Source organism: Nerophis ophidion, linkage group LG04 (assembly GCF_033978795.1).
Source record: "Nerophis ophidion isolate RoL-2023_Sa linkage group LG04, RoL_Noph_v1.0, whole genome shotgun sequence".
Classification (NCBI taxonomy): Eukaryota; Metazoa; Chordata; class Actinopteri; order Syngnathiformes; family Syngnathidae; genus Nerophis; species Nerophis ophidion.
Window position 1 is genome coordinate 11,595,837 of NC_084614.1, and position 23,020 is coordinate 11,618,856.

The 23,020-nt window shown below is 41.7% G+C and overlaps 1 protein-coding gene across 7 annotated transcripts in view; it reads right to left on the bottom strand.

Moving 5' to 3' along the window:
• msi2b (musashi RNA-binding protein 2b) overlaps window positions 1-23,020 on the bottom strand; it is a 637,421-nt gene that overhangs the window by 130,884 nt on the left and 483,517 nt on the right. For all 7 annotated transcript variants that reach the window (XM_061897062.1, XM_061897059.1, XM_061897061.1 and 4 more), the window contains 2 exons: window positions 22,256-22,370; window positions 1,207-1,281 (listed from right to left, as the gene is read on the bottom strand). In XM_061897062.1, coding sequence (XP_061753046.1) covers window positions 1,207-1,281; window positions 22,256-22,370 — 190 coding nt within the window. The remainder of the gene's footprint in view (window positions 1-1,206; window positions 1,282-22,255; window positions 22,371-23,020) is intronic.

Consider the following 23,020-nt stretch of genomic DNA (forward strand, 5'->3'; position numbering starts at 1 on the left):
AAGGTGTATCATTTTAAACTGTAGGTAAGTTAGCTATAATTATGAATGTGATTACAATCAAGAGAGAGATTACTAATTCAGTGTTATTATTTGCGTGGGCAACCTTGTAGTGGAAAAGTTGGGCCTTGAAGTCCAAAAGTTTAAGAACCGCTGCTGTAGGTGAAGTTGCCATTTTTAAAGGCAACAAAGCAAGCATGCCTGATAGAAAACAGTCCTATGTAATCTAAGGCTCCACTTTTCCAAAATGTGCTAGCTTGATGATAACGTATAATGTCGTAGCCATATACTACATGCTACTGATTAGCATTAGCGATGTACAAGGCGATTTCAACAACTCCAGATTTAGTAATGAAAACTCCAACTAAGATGCACGTTACAATTAAACAATTGGTGTTTAATAAAACAAACAATACTTACAGTATAAACACTTTGTAGGACACAACAAACTACTATATTTAGCTTCTTGGCAATGACTTCTTTCTAGCTAGGCAACACACCGTAGCCTATACACTACTGCAGTGATTCTCAAAGTTTGGTACGTGTCTTGTGGTACGCAAAATAATCACTTGAATAAAGTACAGGTTTTTATTTTCCTAGATTCAAACAATGGTACTGTTCAAACTGTGTGTAATGTTACAGTTTACAAAAGAGTCAATAAAATAAATAAAACGTTTGCCTTGTTTTTAAAGAACACTTCGGTCTACTACACTACTGTATTTTAATGTTTGATAATATGGTGGTGCTTGGAGAGACAAGTGTTTTTTGAGGTAGTACTTGGTGAAAAAAAGTTTGAGAACCACTGCACAACAGTCATGTAGCATCTTGGAATTGCAACTGCATACAAAGTATACAATATAATATAATAATTACGATGAGACTCATAAATGTAAAAAGAAACCAATATATCACAAATGGACAGCACGGCTATCATTATCAGTTTAGTTCATTTTTAAATGTTACTTAAAAAAAAAATCATCTTTTTTAAAATTAAACAATTAACTTTGTTAACATACACAAAAGTACCGAAAATTGGTACCGTGAGTATTGGTATCGACTTGAAAATATAGGGAATTGGTACCATATGTGTTCAAATGTGAAAGGTACCCATCCCTAATGTTGATGAATGCAACTGTATGCATGTGTGTCTGACTGTCTTGAAGAGTGCAAACAAAGACATTCTGCTGCCATAATAAGCATCTGACTCACCAGGAAACTGGTAACTGTAGCTGGGTGCGAATCCAGTGTATCCACGGCCATACGTGGCCACAATATTCGGGTAACCTTAAAAAAAAAAAGAAGAGAAAAACATATGACATCAATGCAGAAATAATAACACCCACAAGAAAATGCTTGATAAGCCTTATACTGTATGTATCACACTAAGGCTGTATTGGAAAAATGGCACGGTAATGGTAATTTACATTGATGCTTCCAGGCTAATAAAAAGAGGTGACATGTATTAATGCATTTATGGTAGACTGTCAAATGAAAAACATTCGTTGGGTGCTGAGTGAGGACACGCGCCACCCCCTAATCAATGGTCAACTGTCTTAATTAGATTAGCCACTAATTTTGATCGAGTCTCTCTTGTTGTTTTCCCAACACATCAACAAGTCACAGTAATTCATTAAAGGCTGTGGACATATTTGGTTGCTTACAAGTTTACACAGTCTTGAGGAAAGTTAGCCACAACCTGCAGCCTTAAGTAATATGAACACATGGTAAAATTGCTCTGCTCTTGGTTCTCAATTCTTCTTTTATTGACCAGAAATGTTCTGGCATCTTTATATGGGAGAGTAATAACATTTACAGCCACTATGGCAGGGGTGTCAAACTCAAATACAGAGTGGGCCAAAATTTTAAAAGGAACAATGCCGCGGGGCCAACGTTGAACAAATTAACCTTTTAATAGGGACCCAAACAAGTTTTGCATGAAATATTGAACAAGCAAGGCTTATATAACTTTAGTGACATGCAAAATCCAGTTTCAAATAACAATAATAATAATAAAAAAAATATCAATGGCATATCAAATAAAATTTAAATAAAAATGGTATGCCTTTTTTTCTATTTGCAATCTTCTGAGTTAAGTATCAAATTTTTTCCACAGGCTAATAATAAATTGGAAAATAAAATAACAATAATGAATGAACCAAACATTCAAGCCTTGAAGTAGCAGGACAAAATGCATGAATAAAACGTTAATTATTGGTCAGTTTGCTGGAAGTTTCCCGGAAGAGTTAGTGCTGCAAGGGGGTGTGGGTATTTGTTCTGTGGTGTTACGGTGCGGATGTTCACCCGAAATGTGTTTGTCATTCTTGTTTGGTGTGGGTTCACAGTGTGGCACATATTTGTAACAGTGCTAAAGTTGTTTATACGGCCACCCTCAGTGTGACCTGTATGGCTGTTGACCAAGTATGCCTTGCATTTACTTGTGCGTGTGTGTGTGTGTGTGTGTAAAAGCCACAAATATTATGTGACACACTGTTAGTATGGAGGAAAAGCGGACGTGACGACAGGTTGTAGAGAACGCTAAAGGCAGTGCCTTAAATGCACGCCCCCAATATAGTTGTCCAGGTGGAAATCGGTAGAAATTCGGGAGAATGGTTGCCCCGGGAGATTTTCGAGGGGCACTGAACTTCAGGAGTCTACCGGGAAAATTAGGAGGGTTGGCAAGTATGAGTATTGGCGGTGAATGCGGTGTTACAGCGGCACCGACGCTGTACGACACCGGCGGGCCAGCTCTAATGCTAAATTGATATTGCCTCAAGGGCCAAATTAAATTACACGGCGGGCCAGATTTGGCCCGCGGGTCAGAGTTTGACACCCATGCACTATGGGGACACTGTTAGATGGCCTCCAGTGGCGTTGTTGTACTTTATGTTCTGTGGACCGAGCAGAGAGTGCCATACACTAATGTTGCAAGGTGTACTGGGTCATTGTGATTTTAAATAGGACATTCTGTGTCTACTTGTATGGCTATTGTCTGACATCCAATTGGTGGCTATAGGAAATGTAAGTTATGCAATCCAATTGTTCAACACAAGACTAAATTGAATAGCTCAACACTTTCTTTGCCAGTGTTTTGTTGGTTTATCCTCATTGGAACCAGAGTTGTCTGCAGGGGACATTTGTTTTAGGCTATTTCTTTTTTCAGATTTACATGTTTTGTTTTCTTATGCAACAAATGTCCTCTGCGGTGGACATTTGTTTTTATGCTGTTTATTTTGGCAGCGTTACATGTTTTGTTGAGATATGCAACAAATGTCCATTGCAGATGACGCTGGTTCTCAGGAGGTTATTATATCAGAGCTGCAGAGTTTCTTTAAGTGGAAATTTGACTTTTTCTTTACAGTTTAATCACAGACTGGTCCCATGGGCAGCTTATATTTTATTTATGGCAGCTACTAAGGCGTATGAAGAAAGAAGATCATCCATCTTTAAATAAGAGTAATGCAGACATAATAGAACAGGGGTTTTCAGAGTGTGGCACAATGAGCCTCCCCCCAGAGAACATAAAACGGCCCCTGGTCCCCCACTACTGGGCCTATTTTTATATGCTTCCTCTTTCATCACACCTTCTAATACTATATTTATTTTTGGCCTCAATAACTGATGTTAGCAGATTTTAAGAAAGTTGCTCTTCCTTTTTCTCAAGCTGCTGCACAAATTCTCAAAAATAAAAGTACAAAACAAGAACATTTCTGTACCTCTAGGTACATTTTTAATGAATGCTCTCTGAAAAGTACAATGTTGATCATTAAGAGGCCAGGATTATATCTTTATACTACCAAAAAGAGTACATGATGATATAAAGTACACATTTGTACCATTTTAACAGTACCCTAGGGCAGTGGTTCTCAAATGGGGGTACGCGTACCCCCGGTGGTACTTGAAGGTATGCCAAGGGGTACATGACAGTTTTGAAAAATATTCTAAAAATAGCAACAATTCAAAAATCCTTTATAAATATATTTATTGAATAATTCTACAACAAAATATGAATGGAGTTCATAAACTATGAAAAAAAAGTACAACAATGCAATATTCAGTGTTGAGAGCTAGATTTTTTTGTGGACATGTTCCATAAATATTGATGTTAAAGATTTATTTTTTTGTGAAGAAATGTTTAGAATTAAGCTCATGAATCCAGATGGATCTCGATTACAATCCCCAAAGAAGGCACTTTAAGTTAATGATTACTTCTATTTGTAGAAATCATTATTTATAATTGAATCACTTGTTTATTTCTCAAGTAGTTTTTAGTTATTTTCATATCTTTTTTTTTCAAATAGTTCTAGAAAGACCACTAAAATTTAATAAATCAGAAACTGATGACTGTATTTTACTTCTTAATCTCTTTTTTTCAACCAAAAATGCTTTGCTCTGATTAGGGGGTACTTGAATTAAGAAAATGTTCACAGGGGGTACATCGCTGAAAAAAGGTTGAGAACCGTACCTGGTGCATTAAAATGTGTTTAGCTCATAGACAATGCCGATTATTAGTAATTTAAATAGAAAGTACAAATAGTATACTTATAGTTAAAACATTGAAAACTACTATGCATACCGGTAATAATATCAATAATGTCATCGGACATTCGTCTGATAATAGCGTCTTTGAATGATGCCATTGTCTCCATTCTATTAACTTAATTATTTTCAACAGAATGTTGTTTTATTGTCAAATTAATCCTTTAAGATGTTGCTTATTGTTGTGTATTGAGCTTGTATTCTCTTTAATTATGTGTTCCATTATGTGAGCGAGATGAGGCCGTTCCGGCATCTGGTCAGGATCCCCCCCGAATGCCTCCCTGGGGTGGTGTTTAGGGAAACTTGAGTTCCACCATTCCATTCGATCAGTAACATTTGCATTCCCAGAAAATAAAATATATACAAATTTACTGTCAGTTACATTTTTTATTAAGTCAAGTGTTTGGATTTTTTCCACACTGTCACAGGGTCCACAAAAAAAACTGCATCATACATGGGAAGGCCAAAAGTAAGTCAATCATTTATTTTTTTCTATGATAAATTACATTTCCACTATGACTGGACATCTCAGAACAGTCCTGCTATCTAATTTAGTATTGGATGTTATTTGTTTTTTTTGTTGAAACACTGTATTGTGTTTAGTGTCAACATACTATTAGTATAAACACCATTTATTCTACATTAAAAATTATCTCCTGTTATTTTCAGTCCTGTTTACCAAATGAGTCATCTTCACCATAGGACATTTGTCGAAAAATACACACTTTAGGTCGTTAAATCAGTTGAAAAAAAGGGCAGGGATGTAATAATAATAATAATAATAATAATAAAAATAAAAAATAGCTTTATTGTCTCAGAGGAGACATTTGTTTGGACATCAGGACACAACCTTTTACATATATCCGACAATACAGTGACGACACTTAACAGTGCGCAGGTGTATCAGTTAGTTATGAGATCGCACATTACACTCCCCCCGTATTGCACACCTCCCCGGCCAAAGGCAAAACCCAGTAACTACATTTTGGTCAAAACTGAGCTGATAATAATTTTGGAGTTCCTAGGTGATATGCTTTACATTAGTGTATGCGATATTGTAATTTGTTCCGTAAGTAAGCTGTTACGCGCATGGCAGGACCTAGCAACTACCACATAACCGCGTAGATACAACAGAAAAACCTAGTATCTCAAGGGACCAGTCGGAGCTTCTTTGTCAGTCGCCTTATTGTCTTTACTGAGACATTTGCACGAATGGGGGCCGGCGGTCAACCTGATTATGTGATATTATGGCGCGAGGGGATATTTGGAAGATTGGCCCAGGACGTTGCAAGCACCTTCATTAAATGTATTGTTCTTGATTCTTCCCCTTGCATACTCTTTTGGGCAGATAACTGTGGAGGTCAAAATAAAAACTGGACGCTGTACACGGCTCTTGCCCAATGTGCAAACGCAGAATGGGGCCCACCAGAGATTGTGATAAAATATCTGGTGAAAGGGCACACGTTCATGGGGGCAGATTCAATCCATGGCTCAATCGGCAAGAAAATGAAAGCTCAAGAAAACATCTATACGTTTGATGACTTTGTAGATCTTTGTTAGACAGCATCAAGATAGATTGGTTTTCCTTTGTTTTCTCAAAATCAGCTAGAAGTGAGTTACTAGGTTTTGCCTCTGGACGGGAGAGCTCCCGTATTGCACTATACCAATATTGCATGGGGTTATTACAGTAGTTTTCTGTTGTTAAGTGCTTTTGCTAGTGGGACAAAGGAAAATCTATACCTGTTGAATTTGTATGTTGCTGTTCTGTACCGTTCACCATTTGGCATCAACACAATTTCACTATTAAGTATGTGGTGTGGGTCACGGGTGATTTTAAGACCCTGCTTCCTCAGTCTTGTCAAATATTTCTTGAAAAAAACAAGGGGGCTGCATGCTAATTATTTTACCAGCCCTCTTGATAAAGTTTTGAAGTTGGGTTTTGAGTTTGATGGACAGATCTCCAAACTATGTGGAGATGCCATCGGATGACAGATCCAATGTTTACCTTATAAAACAACATCATGATAATGTGTGCCATACCGTGGACCCTGAGCCTCCTTAGAAAGTGCAGGCGCTGCTTAATACGGGAGCAAACAGAGCCAAATTGGTAGGCCCAAATTAACAGGGAATCAAAACAAATACCCAAATACTTATAGGAGGACACATGCTCCACTCTCTCCCCATGGATAATGATCGCGCTGTGATCCCCCACAGAATCGGTATCAAAAACCATCTCCTTAGTGGGATGACACACTTAGTCATGTGCTACGATCTTTCAGAAATGGCATGATTTTTGATTTGTCCATCATTTCACCATTGAATTACTCAAACAGGCCATGTACAATTAAAGCTGAGTTATTTCATAGCTTGGTAAAAATGCTCTTAATAAAAGCCCAATAAGAGTAGAGCCTTGTGAGAAACCTTCACTAGCAGCAGATGCATTGTCGATCTGCTGTCACAATGCTTATTAGAACCGCACATTCTCCAGTTAATTAGCTGGACAGTTTGAGACCGAAGCAGCTGTGAGCAACATATTGAGAAACGGATGTGAAGGAGCGACGAGAAAAGTGGCACACACACAAAAAAAAAAAAAAAATGTGAGGAGAGTGGGTGGATGAGCGAGTGGGCTTACGTGTGAGTCAGTGAGAATTTAAGTACCATCAAGGGGAAAATAAACATAATTAACCCTTTAATTATGCTATATGTCTCCATCTTTATCTTTCTTCCACAAGCTATTACCACCTAGCAACCATAACTCTGAACTAAATGACCTAATAAGAGGAAGTCCTCTAGGCCTAGACAGAAGATGTCATGACTTAACTTCGGTGTGTGCCAACAACAACCACGCTAAAACCTTGAAACTTAGCACTTATGTATGATTACTTCATGTTGCAGTCCTGCTGAAAAGTCTACAATTAGTGTGTGAATGTCGAAAACGATTCATTGGGATGAAACGAACGCGCTTAACAGGGGCATTGCACTAAATTCTGGCCCCCATATCCAAGATTCCTAAAGGGACCCCCATTCCACACTAAATCTAACACTTTGTATGTTTACATATACTTAAACAAATATTATTGCATAGATTTGGTTGAAACCAACATTTTAAAAACACATGTAATAACCATAATTAAGATTTTGGACTTTTAAAAGATTTGATTAACGTATTTAGAACGTGTCTGAATACTGTAAAACAACCCAAACAATTTAGTTTTGTTTAGAAAAACAAACAAACAAGATGTATACATTTATATAATATTAGGTGTCCAGAATAATAATTCAAATATCAATATAATGCTCAAATAGGATTATAAATCTGTCAAGTCTTCCTCTACTTCAGAATGAAAAGTAGAGATGAGCTAATTCCCGCAGGATTAGCATGAGTGGATAACATCAGTTGTAATTATGCATCATTATTATTTTGATTCTAATATTATTTTGCATCTCCTGGCTGTTAAGCCTTTCAAACCTAGTGATGCCGCCTTTTTTTAACCTTTGTCGATAATCTTCAAATGCACCACAGTTGTGGGCAATGACATGCAGAAGTGAAACTTGTACCCTGCTTTCTCCTACAATCACTTTATCGTTGATCCATAATGCAAGTGCTGTGCGTGAATGCTTAAAAATGACATTATGATGCCTTTGTTGGGTGAAGTGTTCCAAGTTTGGTTTGCCACTATCGGGGTGAAACGAACCATTTTGCATTTTTGATAGGAGGTGAACAGTAGGGAAGGGATTTATATGGCCCCATTCCTTTGGTGTATCCCTGTGAGAGGAAGCGAGGCTAACCATTTTGCGATGCGGTCTGCGGAAAATGATGGAAAAGCGCCATTCTACGTAGCAACTGACGCTGTGGTCAAAGTTGGAATTGCCAACAACATTTTTTTTAAGATACTCAACACTCTACTGCCTTCTAGTGGCCAAAGTGGATAGTGCAACCCCTCCAATTCGTCACTTTTCATGTGTCAGGTAAACCGCTATGAAGCCATATGAATTCCCTTCCTACAGTAGGTCGTTTTAGACATTCTTAATTTGATTGAACGTTATTCAACATTATTTTTGAACTTTCAGAACTACAGTATTTACTTGAATTGCCGCCGGGTATATGTTATTCGCATGCCTCGTTTTACCGCCGAGTCAAACTCGTTTTGCAAAATAATTAGCGCATGCTTAGAATTAGCGAATGCCTAGAATTACTGCCGGGTCAAACTTGTTTAGCAAAATAATTAGCGCATGCCTCGGTTTATCGCTGGGTCATACTCGTCACGTCATGAGTGTGTAACACGGGTGGGAAATAAGCCATATTTTCTGTCATGGCATTCCCTCATATTACCTGCGCCATTTCCACGTTTAATCTCGCCAGTTTAACACAGGCGCTCACATGACCCGATGCAGCCTATCACGCTTTATATAATCCAGCGTTCCAAGATGGCTGCCAGGTGCGGTGGCTAAGCCTGGGGACATCTGAAGCCGGTATGTTTTGAAGTGGTCGTTTGCCTGCATATCGTAAAAACAACGGTCCAACATTTTACAACTAATTGTAAACTTATAGGTGTGGCGATGTTAAGATATTAAGCCGCGTTGGTAAGTGAATTTGTTTGCTAATAGTAGCTCCTAGCCGTACCCATGTATTTTCTATGGGCAGTTAGCATCGGCTTTTAATCCCGTTTCCTCCGATGTTTCTGATCCGATTGATTTTATATTTATGTCGAGTCTTTATTTTGGGTACTTACATACGGTGACTGAGTGTTGTGGCGTTTTAAGGCCATCTGCATTTTGATGCTATAAATATAAAACTGTTCTGAAGGTTTGCATATTTATTTACTCGTTCCTTTAGTTCTACAAATAGGAGATCGTTTCTGTTAAGGGTTTAATTATTATTATTTATTTCTATTTCATATGTGTCGTTTGGAAAGGTAAAATGTACTTTCTCTAAGTTGTTTAACCGTTGCTATGGCTTCGGTTGCTATGGTTTCCGGTTGCTATGGTTACGGGCAGTTCCGTTTCCGCCGGCACTTTAAACAAAGTGTTAAAAGAGCAAGCAAGCAACGTAGCGTTGGTAATAATACACAGGAGATAGTTCACCCCGGTTGCAGTTCAGAGATATAACCACAGTAAGCTTCTTATTTCGGTGTGTTATAAGTGACAGTGTATAAGTTGCCCTCGTTAAAGTTTAGGACGTTTGGGCACTCACGTTGCCAGTAGATGGGACAGGTGTGCTAACCGCAGCTCGCACATGTGTTTGTTTGCTGCACAGTGACTTCACGAAGGGCAGGTTTAGTCACGTATTAGTTAAGTTTGTTAAAGAGACCCTCTCCCCTGTGAATTTTTACTATTTGGAGAGCGAGTGTGGAACATTATAAAGAGTTTAGTTGTGTGCTATCGTGGCTACATTGCTGAGAGGGAAGTGGACAGCACGAGTTGGGGAGGTAGCGTGTGAGTGGGGACGAGTGTATGAGTGCAAAAATGTATGTTTATTATTGTCGGGTTATTGTATGTTTATGTGGTGTGTATAGTAAATTGTTCAACTATATAAGCCGTCTCCTCTCACTCTCTCTTAGACTAGATTTATTGAGTAAATAGTGAATAATTGGAGCATTCCCCCAAGGTAAAATACAGTCCTTTACAGGCTCCCGTACATTAAGCTTTTTTTTAATTAAATGTGCTTTTCATGATGGTATCCTTACATCACACTCAAATTTATAAGCGCATGCCTAAATTTACCGCATGCCTTTGGTAAGCGCCGGAGTGAAAATAGGTTTTAAAATAATTAGCACATGCTTAATTTTACCGCATGCCTTTGGTAAGCGCAGGAGTGAGAAAAGGTTTTAAATTAATTAGCGCCCCGGCGGCAATTCGAGGAAATACGGTATATCTATTTTATCATTTATTACTTTTTTCTACAACTTACATATTTAAATGGCAGAAAAAAGGCACTGCATCCGGAAAATTATATCATACATTTTATATGACGGATCCTTCCATATTTTGCATGCAAGCATGTTTCTGTGTGTGCGCAGATTCCACTCTGTATGCCTTGGAGCCGGTGTCAGCTGGAATCAGAAAGGTTGACCTTGGTCATAAATATCTAATCAGTGTTTGCTGTCCATGAAAAAGATCAATTTATTCCTGACCCAATGGGAAAATGTGTCTGCCTGAGTCTCCCCCCCTCATGCAGACAAAACGTAATGTACGTCAGAGAGGCGGCGAAGGGAACGTTAACCTGGTGTGGATGAATGCATGAAGGAGAAAAAAATAGAAATCTTCATTAGCTTCTGATGAGAAGTCATCACCTGAAAGCTACAGATGGATAGCTTTCACAAAAAGCCCTCATTGTTTGTTTGGACTGAAAAGAAGTGAGATGCAATGAAAAGCCATTGTGGAGCACCAAAAATTGGATATGATGTGTTTGATACTGTCAAACAGAAGAAATGCCAAGCTAAAATTGCCAGCTTGAATGGCAAAACTGATGTAGCAGTTTTTGACAAAGCTTGTGTTACAAAATTTAAGTGGTTTGCAGTGTGCTCCTCCGAAACATAGAGAAAGAAATATATATATATATTTTTTTTCCCCAGGAGACTGGATTAAGATGCTATCTTATATCATGTACACCAGCAAATATTATGATGGCAGAAAAACAGAAGTGGTGCAGGGTAAAGAGGGGACGGGGGATGCTACCTATTTCATTACACCGAGCCTGCCATTGTGTTGGCCCGGTGGTGGCGTCTCCGCACGATCCTATTTGCCTTATTAATATGCATGCTAATGTACCTATTTTATGGCTCAACAGCTCTGATTCACTTTAAAATCAATTATCCATCTGGCTCACCCATATTTCGCTCAGGCTCAAATGTCTGTTTATTTCAACAAACATACATCGGGCACGGCACAATAAAGATAAATGCCTCGATTAGAAGCAGTAAACAAAGGAGCCAGGGAAGGCTTTAATGAGATTTGGCACAAAAGAAGCTTACACTTTCTTAAATAACGAGCCAGGGGTCTTGTGTTTTTCTAAATGCAAATTATATAAAGGAATGTTTCGCTGTCCTTGTTCCAATTTCATTTAGATAAGAGTGTCTCTAAACAAGTTTGCTGTTAATATTCTTACATGAGCACATCACTGCCTCTCTGCTTTGTCCCAGCGGAGGAGAACAGAGCTCTCCTTAGTGCTTGACAAGTTCAGAGAATTTGCCATTTAAATACCTGGAAAATGTCACATGCATACGACTTTGAAGAGACGGACCGCTAGACAACTCGCCAACACTAGCAGGAGTGCAACCTTCTTATGAAAAAAATTCATCTTTGTAGTCTTACACTTTAACATTAGTTGCGCACAAAGTGCTATTGTACACAATTTTCAATTCACCTCACATAGAATTTAAACCAGAGGTCTTCAACAGGGGGTCTCTGACACCTATGTGGTCCGCAGTGGGATTGCAGGGGGTCGTGAAATGTCTTTTATTTGATTTTATTTTCATATTTTATTTTATTTATTCTTTTTAATGTAATAACATTTCCCCCCAGAACTTTTTCAACAGATTAAAATGTCTTTAAATACACATTAACGTTGGTCCAACACACTGCAATGTACTTTATAAATAGCAGTGGAATGGCCACCCTGTACATTCTACTTTACATCAATAATTAAATTTTTATATTTAGCCTCATAGTTAGCATTTAAAAAAATGTAGCGACCTGCGGCGCAAGCGGTCAATTAACGCGCTGTTTGTCAGCTCAGTATTAGCGGTGTTATACCGTGTTGTTTTATATATAACAAAATTGTATACAAGGTATATAATTAGGGCCTATTTTAGTTTGGGGGTTCTTAGCTTGGAAAACTTTGAAGACCCATGATCTAACGCAGGGGTTCTTAACTATTTTGACCTCAGGTCTATATATACTATAGTAACAGACACCGTCATAATAATATGTAATATGTACACCATTTACAGTATTTTGATCATCTTAATCATTGCCAAAACTAAATCTTCAGCGCATTTCTTTATGTTTTCATAGCAGCGCACGTTTGACTTCTGGCAACAACTTATTCCGCATACAAACACGCAAATGTGTTCTAATCATGCCAGACTTGGTAACAAACAACAAAGACGACTATTTTTGGACAAATGAGCATTCACAACCTTATCTTGTTAAATCTGAATTAATGCAGGATGAACTAGAAGGGAGCCATTCCGAAGAAAGAGTGAGACGTTGGAGCAGAAGGAAGCCGACAGAGTGAAGTGAAAGTAAATCAAAGCTGCAAAATGTGGAACTTGAAGTCAAGCTATTTGACATAAATGGTGTGCTTACTCGTAATTAACCTGAAAAACCTTCCCTGGACAGCTGCACCCAAGAGACAACTGTCCATCGATTGAGTCACACTTTATATTGATCATGATACACACAGCACGTCATGTGTGTTAATACAAGTACAGAACATACACTGTCTGGGTAGCTGTGTACAAACAAAACATAAAAAGTAGGCTAAAACTTTACAGGTACTGTAATATGATTGTTCATGTTATCGTATTGTGTTATGTATTGTTGTTGACCATTTTAAATGTGATTTAGTGGTAGAACTGATTGCTTCCATTGGCTGCATGGCTCGCCACCTGGAACGCCTATTTTTATGTTAGAAAGCGAAAAAAAAAAAAGTTTGTCCTAGTCTTATCTCTCATAATGATTGTGGACGAAAGGCACAATTCCCCCAAAAGTGCAGTTCTCCTTTAAATAAACTCTCAATAAAATTTAAGTGTAAAAAAAAAATACAGTTTCTTCACCACTTTAGTCATTTTTGCACTTAAGAAAACTCAATGACTTGAACTAAAAATGTGTTTGTTTGATGTTGGTATTACTGCCACAAGTGGTGGAAAAATGTATTACAATTGAGTACTGCTGTGGCCCACAGCTAAGAAACACATTTTTTGGTGGCCCAACCATTGTTGGGCCGCAAGGTCCTATGGTTAAGAAACACATATCTAAAGAATTAAAGTCATGGATTAGGTTTGTGTGACACCACCAAAAAACCGACTGTGTAAGGTTGACCACAAAAGCAAACATTGAACCTATTGCGGTGTGGGGAAGCAGCTGTAGCTGGCTGTCCTGGCTGCTCAATACAACATGAACACAATAATACATATAAAGAAACAGAGTGCATTTGAAAATGAGCGACTGTATTACTGTAATTTCCAGTCAATAAAACGCTACTTCATCTCACGCCTTGAACCCTTTGCTTTATACAAAGCAGCAGCTTATTTATGGATTTCTTTGGGACGTTATCTTCACATGTTGCCAATAAATTTAACTATGTCAAATCAGAACAATGAAATTGTTGAACAATTGAATGCAATTATTTATTAAGATCTAAATACATACAAATATATTGATGCAGGGTCCACATCACTACAAACGCTGCACAGACTCGTCCGTCTATCTCACGATCCACTCTTCCCTCACTCGTGACTAAAACTAAGTTAATATATTAGAATTCACAACCTTATATTTTTTGAGCTAAATATAAGGAGGATGAACTGCTGCGTTTAGAAGTGAGGATGAAGAAGACTTTGAAACATTGGAACAGACGGAAGCCGATGGTTAGGTGAAATTCACTTGAAGCTGCAAATGTGGAATTTGGAGACAAGCTTTTTTGACATAAATGGCGTGCTTACCCAAAATCAACAGGAAATGTTTCCCGCCAGCTGCCCCAGACGAACAACTGTCCATCGAGTGAGTCACATTTTTAATTGATTCTGATACACGCAGTACGCAATGGATCCTATTACAACTACAATACATAGGCTCTCTGGCTAGCTTAGCTGTGTACAAAAAACATTAAATGTGGGCTAATACTTTACAGATACTGTAATATGATTGTTTATGCTTTTCAGTCAGTAAATATTGGTGTTCTATCAGTGTTGTGCATTACAAACTCAAATGTTTTTCATGCTGACGTAGACGCTAGCTTATCTCTTGCCGTAGTTAGCTTTGATGGCTAATACCGTAGCATGCCGATGTGTTACTATGATAGAAAAAGAGTTCCACAGTGTTCCCTTTTAAGATAACAATGTCACTACCGCCCGGTTATTATACAGGTTACGGAACAAGGAGGAGGAAGGGGACGAAAAAAGCGCTCAATGATTTTTCCAGTAGGCTACTGTGTGTTACAGGCAATTGCTTTCGTTACATTTGTGAATGAACACAAGCGCTTAGTAAATACTTCATGTTTCAATGTGTACACCTGCGGCTTATAAACCTGTGCGGCCATATGGACAAAATTAAATTTGTCCAAAAAGTAGGTGGTTGTGGCTTATATTTAGGTGCGCTCTGTAGTCCGGGAATTACAGTACTAATAAAAACCAAGGTACCGCTGTACACCTGAGTGATGTATGGTTAGTATTCACCCTTTTCTTTTTGTCAATGTACAAATGAATGATATATGCATAAATGTGACCCTTGTGACGTGTACATTCTCCGACAAAAGAAAGAAAAAAACAGCATAATGACATATTTTATCTTCCTACTTCTCTGTGGTCGAATGTTTAACAGACAGCTGACATCTTACACACGCAAAAACACCTTAAAACATTCGACTAAAACCACCGGCAGTAAGTTGGAACTGTTTCCAGTGAGGATTGGACTCCGTCAAAGCTGCCCTTTGACACCGATTCTGTTCATCATTTTTATGGACAGAATTTGTAGGCGCAGTCAGGGTGTTGAGGGGAGCCAGTTTGGTGGCTGCAGGATTAGGTCTCTGCTTTTTGCAGATGATGTGGTCCTGATGGCTTCATCCGACCAGGATCTTCAGCTCTCACTGGATCTGTTCACAGCTTAGTGTGAAGCGACTAGGATGACAATCAGCACCTCCAAGTCTGAGTCCATGGTTCTCGCCCGAAAAAGGATGGAGTGCCATCTCCGGGTTGGGGAAGAGATCTAGCCCAATGTGGAAGTTCAAGTACCTTGAAATCTTGTTCACGAGTGAGGGAAGAGTGGATCGTGAGATCGACAGGCGGATCAGTGTAGTATCTTCAGTAAGGCAGACGCTGTATTGATCCATTGTGGTGAAGAAAGAGCTGAGCCGGAAAGCAAAGCTCTAAATATACCGGTCGATCTACGTTCCCATCCTCACCCCTGGTCATGAGCTTTGGGTTGATACCAAAAGGACAAGATCATGGGTACAGGCGGCCAAAATGAGTTACCTCCGCCGGGTGACGGGGCTCTCCCTTAGAGATAGGGTGAGAAGCTCTGTCATCTGGGAGGAGCTCAAAGTAAAGCCGCTGCTCCTCCACATCGAGAGGAGCCAGATGAGGTGGTTCGAGCATCAGGTCAGAAAAGCCACCCGAACGCCTCCCTAGGGAGATGTTTTGGGCGTGTCCAACCGGTAGGAGGCTACGGGGAAGACCCAGGAGACGTTGGGAAGACTATGTCTAGCTATGGCTGGTCTGAGATTGGGATCCCCTGGGAGGATCTGGGGAGAGGGAAGTGTGGGCTTCTCTGCTTAGGCTGCTGCCCCCATGACCCGACCTTGGATAAGTGGAGGAAACTGGATGGATGAATAGATAGACTTAAACCACAGATCGGCACTAACAACGACCAATCATGAACAAGGGTGAAGTCTTCTTCAAGGATGCAACGGCCATGAACCTGGCACCCTAAAGCTGCTGGCGTGGCTGCTCTACTATCTATGCCACGCCGCCCCTGGATTGTATTCAACTTCAGTGCTCCACTGCAAAATGTAACTAAGTATTTGAATATCTCCAAAATATTCATTCATATTTAGATACTATATTATCAAACAGCTAAATCTGCAATCGACTTGCAAATACTGTGCTACCTGGTCCATATAAAAATGCATGAAAATGGCACAGTGTGCACCTGCTGTGCGAAAGAGGGGGGTGGAGTCGAGGTACTCGCAGAGCAAAACGAGCCCCATGCAATCAGCAGCATGTTTCTTTTGCTTTTGAATGAAAAAATAAATCTTTTATGCGAGGGCAAATCCATTTGGGTGGGTCGCACATACAAATTATATGCATGGGAAGGGCATACAGAGTGAGAGAGCGACAGGAAGGCATTGGTAGCATGGGGGAGGCAGGAAGAGAGAGCGAGTCAAATAGTGTTAAATAAAAAGGGCCACAGGCATGGGCAGGATGGTAATGAAGAGGGGTGGACCAGCAGCTGAAGTCCCTGTAGATGAGATCTCTCCCTGACATGTGTGTCCCCTTCATTAACCATTAAGGGGGGCACAGTGATGAATCCTTAATATGACATTACACCAATTTTCCTCTTCATTTAGCCTGCTAATGTGCTGGTCTGCTCCTATATGGCCAGGGGCTGCCTGTACCAGACTCCACCAGAAATAGACCACAGTGGCCACTGGTGGCACACCTTGACGCAGCCTAATTAGGGACAACGCTCAACTAATGGGCCTTTCTTGACAAGTTTGCCTTGGTGTATTTCTGGCCTTGTTGTAAGAATTAATTGATGAGCACATTTTCTCAGATCTATAAGAATGACATCATTTAAATGTTACATAGATCAAGAGTGGCCTGGATGGAAAAGTCTAAGACACGACAAAAAGTTCTGCTCTTCCTAATATGATTTACAGCAACGTGGGTGATTAACTTTCAAAAATGATGAGGACATGCCACATGCAGTGATCTTGCTCTGTACTTATCCTGCATCCCTGATGCATTGCAGTACAATCTGAAAGAACGCAGTAAACACTGACAAACCTAATTTTTCCCATGACAAGCGATACATTGTGAACTCAAACTTGTGTTTAAAATCACCGTAGCTGGAGGCGCAACGATTCGTTGATGTTGTCGACAAAAACTTGATGCTCGTAAGTTATTTGTCAGTTATAGTAGTTGACGTCATCGCTTGTGTTTTTGGAGACAGACAGGAAAAACGTGTGATTGGTTAACATTGAGCGACAAAAAGACACTAATAACTTGCTCAATTTGTTTTATGGCAGTACGATCGAGAAAAAAAAAATGCCTAAAAGGTTTGGCAACATAGTAAATGCAAAAAGAGTTATGACGCCAATTTAACAATGAAGCAGAATCATCAAGCAACTGTCAAGCAGGTAAGTAATATTGTATTCTAATTGCAGATATATTGTCATGATCCGCTACTTGGATCATGTCATATTCTGTTTTTGTTCTGGCTTTGCATCCTGTTTGGTATTTGTCTTCCTTGGTTCCTGGTGGCACTTCCTGTTTGTTTCCGTTTCCATAGCTACGCATTTAGTGTCACCTGCCTCTTGTTTTTCACGCGCACCTGCTTTGTGATTATCACCTGTATTTAAGCCTGCCCTTTTTGTTCATTCGATCTCGCATTCTAGTTTCTGTTCCGTACAACAGGTGACGAGGCTGTTTCCCAATTTTGGTAAAAATGTATTTCTTTGTACTTGTTAGCTTCCACGCTATTCCTTTGTTTATTCCCTAGCTCACATGCTAGCGCCTTTAGTTCTTTTTAGCTCCCATGCTAGTTCTGTTTGTTTTGTCTTTAGTGCCTTGTGCAAGTGTTTCTGTTCTTTGTTTGTTTTGTTAGTATTAATAAATCATACTTTCTTACCTATACGCTGTGTCCAAGTCCGACTGCATCATTCGAGAGAACGAACCATCACCACAATGCCAGCCAACCGTCACATTACAATGCGAGCACGAGGAAGTTCTCTCACGGCGGAAATCGAACCGTTTGATGAAAATACGTGGAGTTTCGTCCAAGCGATGGGACGTTCCGGGGGCGCGCCGGGTGAAGAGATGATCTGGGGGCCTGGAGGTCTCCAAGCTCCGCTCGACTCCACCTGGTCCGGTGATGTCCCGTCCCGACCCACTCGCACTCGTCAGCGAAGGCGGAAGTCGCAGAAAAAGGCTTCGCCTCGCGACAGAGACGCGCTAACCCCACCATCACTCCCTCCAGTACACAGCCAGCTACGACCTGTCCAGGACTCTTCTCATATGTCTGGTAAAGCCTTCTTTCACCCTTCTGTGGACTCCTCCGGCTGGCCTGTCAGTCACACGTGTTGCAGCCGTGACGTCACTCCTCTGACGTCTCCCAAGGACAGTGGTGACGAGGAATTTTTTTTATAAAATTCACTCCCTCAGTCATCCACACAGGACTTGAACGGCACTATCAGACTTCTTCAGGACATTTGTTTACAGTTCCAAACTGAGTCTCAGTTTTCCGAAGTCCCGTCCCCAGTAATTATTGCTCCCACCCAGTCTACCCCCTTCCTGACCTCCCTCGATCCACCCATAGAGACATTTTCAGACCACGGGGAGCGCGTCTGGCATCCGCTTGTTGAGGGGGGGTTTAGTGCTGGTAGCTGTGCTACGGAGGTAGCACAGCTGCGCCCAGCCAAGCCGCAACCTCCAGCTAGACCTCCACCACCGGTCTTTCGGCCCGCCAGACCGCAACCTCCGGCGCGTCCTCCGCCACCGGTATTCCGGCCTGCCAAACCGCAACTCCGTACTAGGCCGCCTCCACTTGCACCACGGCTATCCGCACCACGGGTTGGACCTGTAGCTAGCCCTAGTCCTAGCCCTAGCCCAAGTCCTAGCCCACGTCCTAGCCATAGTCACAGTCCTAGCCATAGTCACAGTCCGAGTACTGGTCCTAGTCCTGGTCCTAGCCCAAGTCCCAGTTCCAGGGACTTGGGCTAGGACCAGGACTAGTCCGACTCCTAGTCCGACTCCTAGTCTGACTCCTAGTCTTAGTCATAGTCATAGTCATAGTCTTAGTCATAGCGCTGGCTTTGTTTGCTGCACCCGTTCCTGCTTTGGCTGCAGCACCCGCACCTGCTTCATCTGCGGCACCAGCGCCGTCTTCGTCTGCTGCACCAGCTCCGGCTTCGTCTGCTGCATCAGTGCCAGCTTCGTCTGCTGCATCAGTGCCAGCTTCGTCTGCTGCTTCCAAGCCCGCCGTGACGACGGCGCCAATGCGCCCACCTCCACGTCGGCCACGGATGTGGCCGTGCCTGGTCGTCCTCCTCGCTGGGCGCATCCCCTCCGCGTCGGCAGCGGATGTGGCCTTGCCCTGGTCGCCCTCCTAGCCGGGCGCATCCTCCTCCCCGTCAGCCACGTATGTGGCCTCTTCGAGGTTGCCCAGCCAGACGTTTGCGGCAGCGGCCCTCCATTCGCAGCCGCCACCTGACTTGTCCCCGGTGGACTCGGGGACACACGACCTGGCGACCGTCCACCATGTCCTCCCTCTGCCCTCCCTTTGCTCCTGAACTTTCTTTGTGGGGGGGGGAAACACCGACTGTGTTTGTGTGGCTAAAGGCTAAAAGCTTCCCACCTCCATCTTTGTACTTTGACTTCTCCATTATTAATTGAACAAATTGCAAAAGATTCAGCAATACAGATGTCCAGAATACTGTGAAATTATGCGATTAAAGCATACTACTTATAGCGTGGATCGGGCTGGAAAAAAATGTCCGCTACAACCCGAGACGTCAAACGCATGCATCATCATACGCGTCATCATACCGCGACGTTTTCAACACGACACTTCGCGGGAAATTTAAAATTGCAATTTAGTAAACTAAAACGGCCGTATTGGCATGTGTTGCAATGTTAATATTTCATCATTGATATTTAAACTATCAGACTGCGTGGTCGGTAGTAGTGGGTTTCAGTAGGCCTTTAACTGTTTAGCTTCTTATGCAGTCATGCTCGGTGTGTGTAGCGTGCTTAGCCGCTCCTTTTCCTCTAGTCCTCCAGTGATAATAGAACTTGGTGGTGAGGATTAATATCATAAAAGCGGATTGCATCCGACTCGATCTTTGCAACTTGCTCTCAAATTCGATCCAGTGTTCTGGCAAGAAACACCCGCTCCCAAAATTCATGCAAATCCTGCATGTGTTTAACAAGGAATCTAGAAATGTAATTGTGTCTCCAATGGTGCATTACTTTTGAAGGAATCTTTCACATTAGTACAATCTTTGTCTATGTAAACACTTGAACACAGCTGGCTGGGCCTGGCACCTCCTCAGCCATCCATCCATCCATCCATCCATCATCTTCCGCTTATCCAAGGTCGGGTTGTGGGGGTAACAGCCTAAGCAGGGAAGCCCAGACTTCCCTCTCCCCAGCCACTTCGTCTAGCTCTTCCCGGGGGATCCCGAGGCGTTCCCAGGCCAGCTGGGAGACATAGTCTTCCAAACGTGTCCTGGGTCTTCCCCGTGGCCCCCTACCGATTGGACGTGCCCTAAAAACCTCCCTAGGGAGGCGTTCAGGTGGCATCCTGACCAGATCAGATGCCCGAGCCTCCTCATCTGGCTCCTCTCGATGTGGAGGAGCAGCGGCTTTACTTTGAGTTCCTCCCGGATGGCAGAGCTTCTCACCCTATCTCTCAAAACTCATTTCGGCCGCTTGTATCCATGATCTTATCCTTTCGGTCATGACCCAGAGCTCATGACCATAGGTGAGGATGGGAACGTAGATCGACCGGTAAATTGAGACCTTAGCCTTCCGGCTCAGCTCCTTCTTTACCGCAACGGATCAATACAACGGCCGCATTATTGAAGACGCCGCACCGATCCGCCTGTCGATCTCACGATCCACTCTTCCCCCACTCGTGAACAAGACTCCTAGGTATTTGAACTCCTCCACTTGGAGCAGGGTTTCCTCCCCAACCCGGAGATGGCACTCCACCCTTTTCCAGGTGAGAACCATGGACCCCGACTTGGAGGTGCTGATTCTCATTCCGGTCGCTTCACACTCTGCTGCGAACCGATCCAGTGAGAGCTGAAGATCCCGGTCAGATGAAGCCATCAGGACCACATCATCTGCAAAAAGCAGAGACCTAATCCCGCGGCCACCAAACCGGAACTCCTCAACGCCTTGACTGTGCCTAGAAATTCTGTCCATAAAAGTTATGAACAGAATCGGTGACAAAGGACAGCCTTGGCGGAGTCCAACCCTCACTAGAAACGTGTCCGACTTACTGCCAGCAATAAGTCAATCAGTTAAAAAAAGGAAAATATCGCCCCTGACCCCTGATCAGGAGATCTCTAATATTGATAATAAGAAATTTAAATACATCTTAAACAGACTTTTAAAGATTATTGTAAATTTATACAGACATTGTTGTCTCTGCAAACTGGATTGTGTTGTCACTTTGTTTTCCCTTTGTGATAAAATATATCTTTGAAACATTGTATAACTTTTCACACAGTACATACTAGGGAGATTCCATGTACAACCCAGCAATAAGGACCCCAATTTTTGGCTTTTCCGAGTCAGGTGTTGTTGCAGTGAGTCAATTGCTTGAATGGTTTTGGCTGAGATTTTATGCTGGACGCCCTCCTTGACGCAAACCTGGATGAAAGTTTGAAGCCATGCCTTCTGCCCTGAGAGGCAGAAGTGTGCATTATCACACCACCGGGGATATTATGTTTTTTCACAAGATTCAGAACAACACATCTGAATTATTCTGGGAGGAAAAAAAATAATGTTTATACTTTACGAGCAGGTATTGTCATTGTCAACACAAAAGAAGCTCACAAAAAGCATTTTCAGATAATGAAGAACGCACAAGTTGCCATCTCTACCACAATGATGGCTTTTCTATTCTTTCCCGGGCTATGTGCTGTTAGAGGTAACATTTAAAAAATGAACTCTCAACGAAGTTGTTCTTTTATGGACCAATTTCTGTGTGAAGCGGGATATTTATATTGCTTGCATTGCCGTGTGTGCGAATAAAAGAGCACATGACTCACTCAGCATGCCCATTCCCAACATGAAGGCATCCATGGTGTAGGGCAGACCCCTGGCTCGCCCTCGTGTTCCTGGAGGGAACATCACCTCCTTGGGCTGGGCCTTCTTACATTCTACCTATGGAGACACACATGCACACACACGCACGCACGCACACACACACACACACACACGCACACACACACACACACACAAACACAGACACACACACACACAAAGAGACAACGCATTAGTCTGTGTAGGCACACAAGGAGAAAGATCTGACAGGCCTGTCTAAGCTCTTTAAGATAGTTTTCTATTTGACTTGCATGGCCCGCGATGTGTTCCGTGGAGAAAAAAACAAGACAGAGTCAATCCGAGCACCTCACATTTTAGAGGTAAGTCCCCGTGGAGAACTCACAATCATGCAGCTGCCTGCTTTGAAGCAAAACTTATTGCTCGCTGGGCATTTGCCCAACACTTAAGATAAAACACAAGCTAAATACTTTTGGAGTATAGAGAGTATGCGAGGCAATATTTTGCATAATGGTTTCGGAAAATGATCAAACCCTGCACTTGGCGTCATGTCTCATGCAACAAGACAATGGTGATTTTTAGAAACGGAATGTGAGCGTGTGGGCTGCAGACGCTCATCTCTCTTCTGCATTTCTTTCCCTCCCTCAGGTCCTCGCGAATCCAGGTTTGTTCATTTCCCCTCCTGCATGACTGACGTACCCTCCCTCCTACATGACACATATCAAATGAGGGATGTGACAAGGGCAGATGAG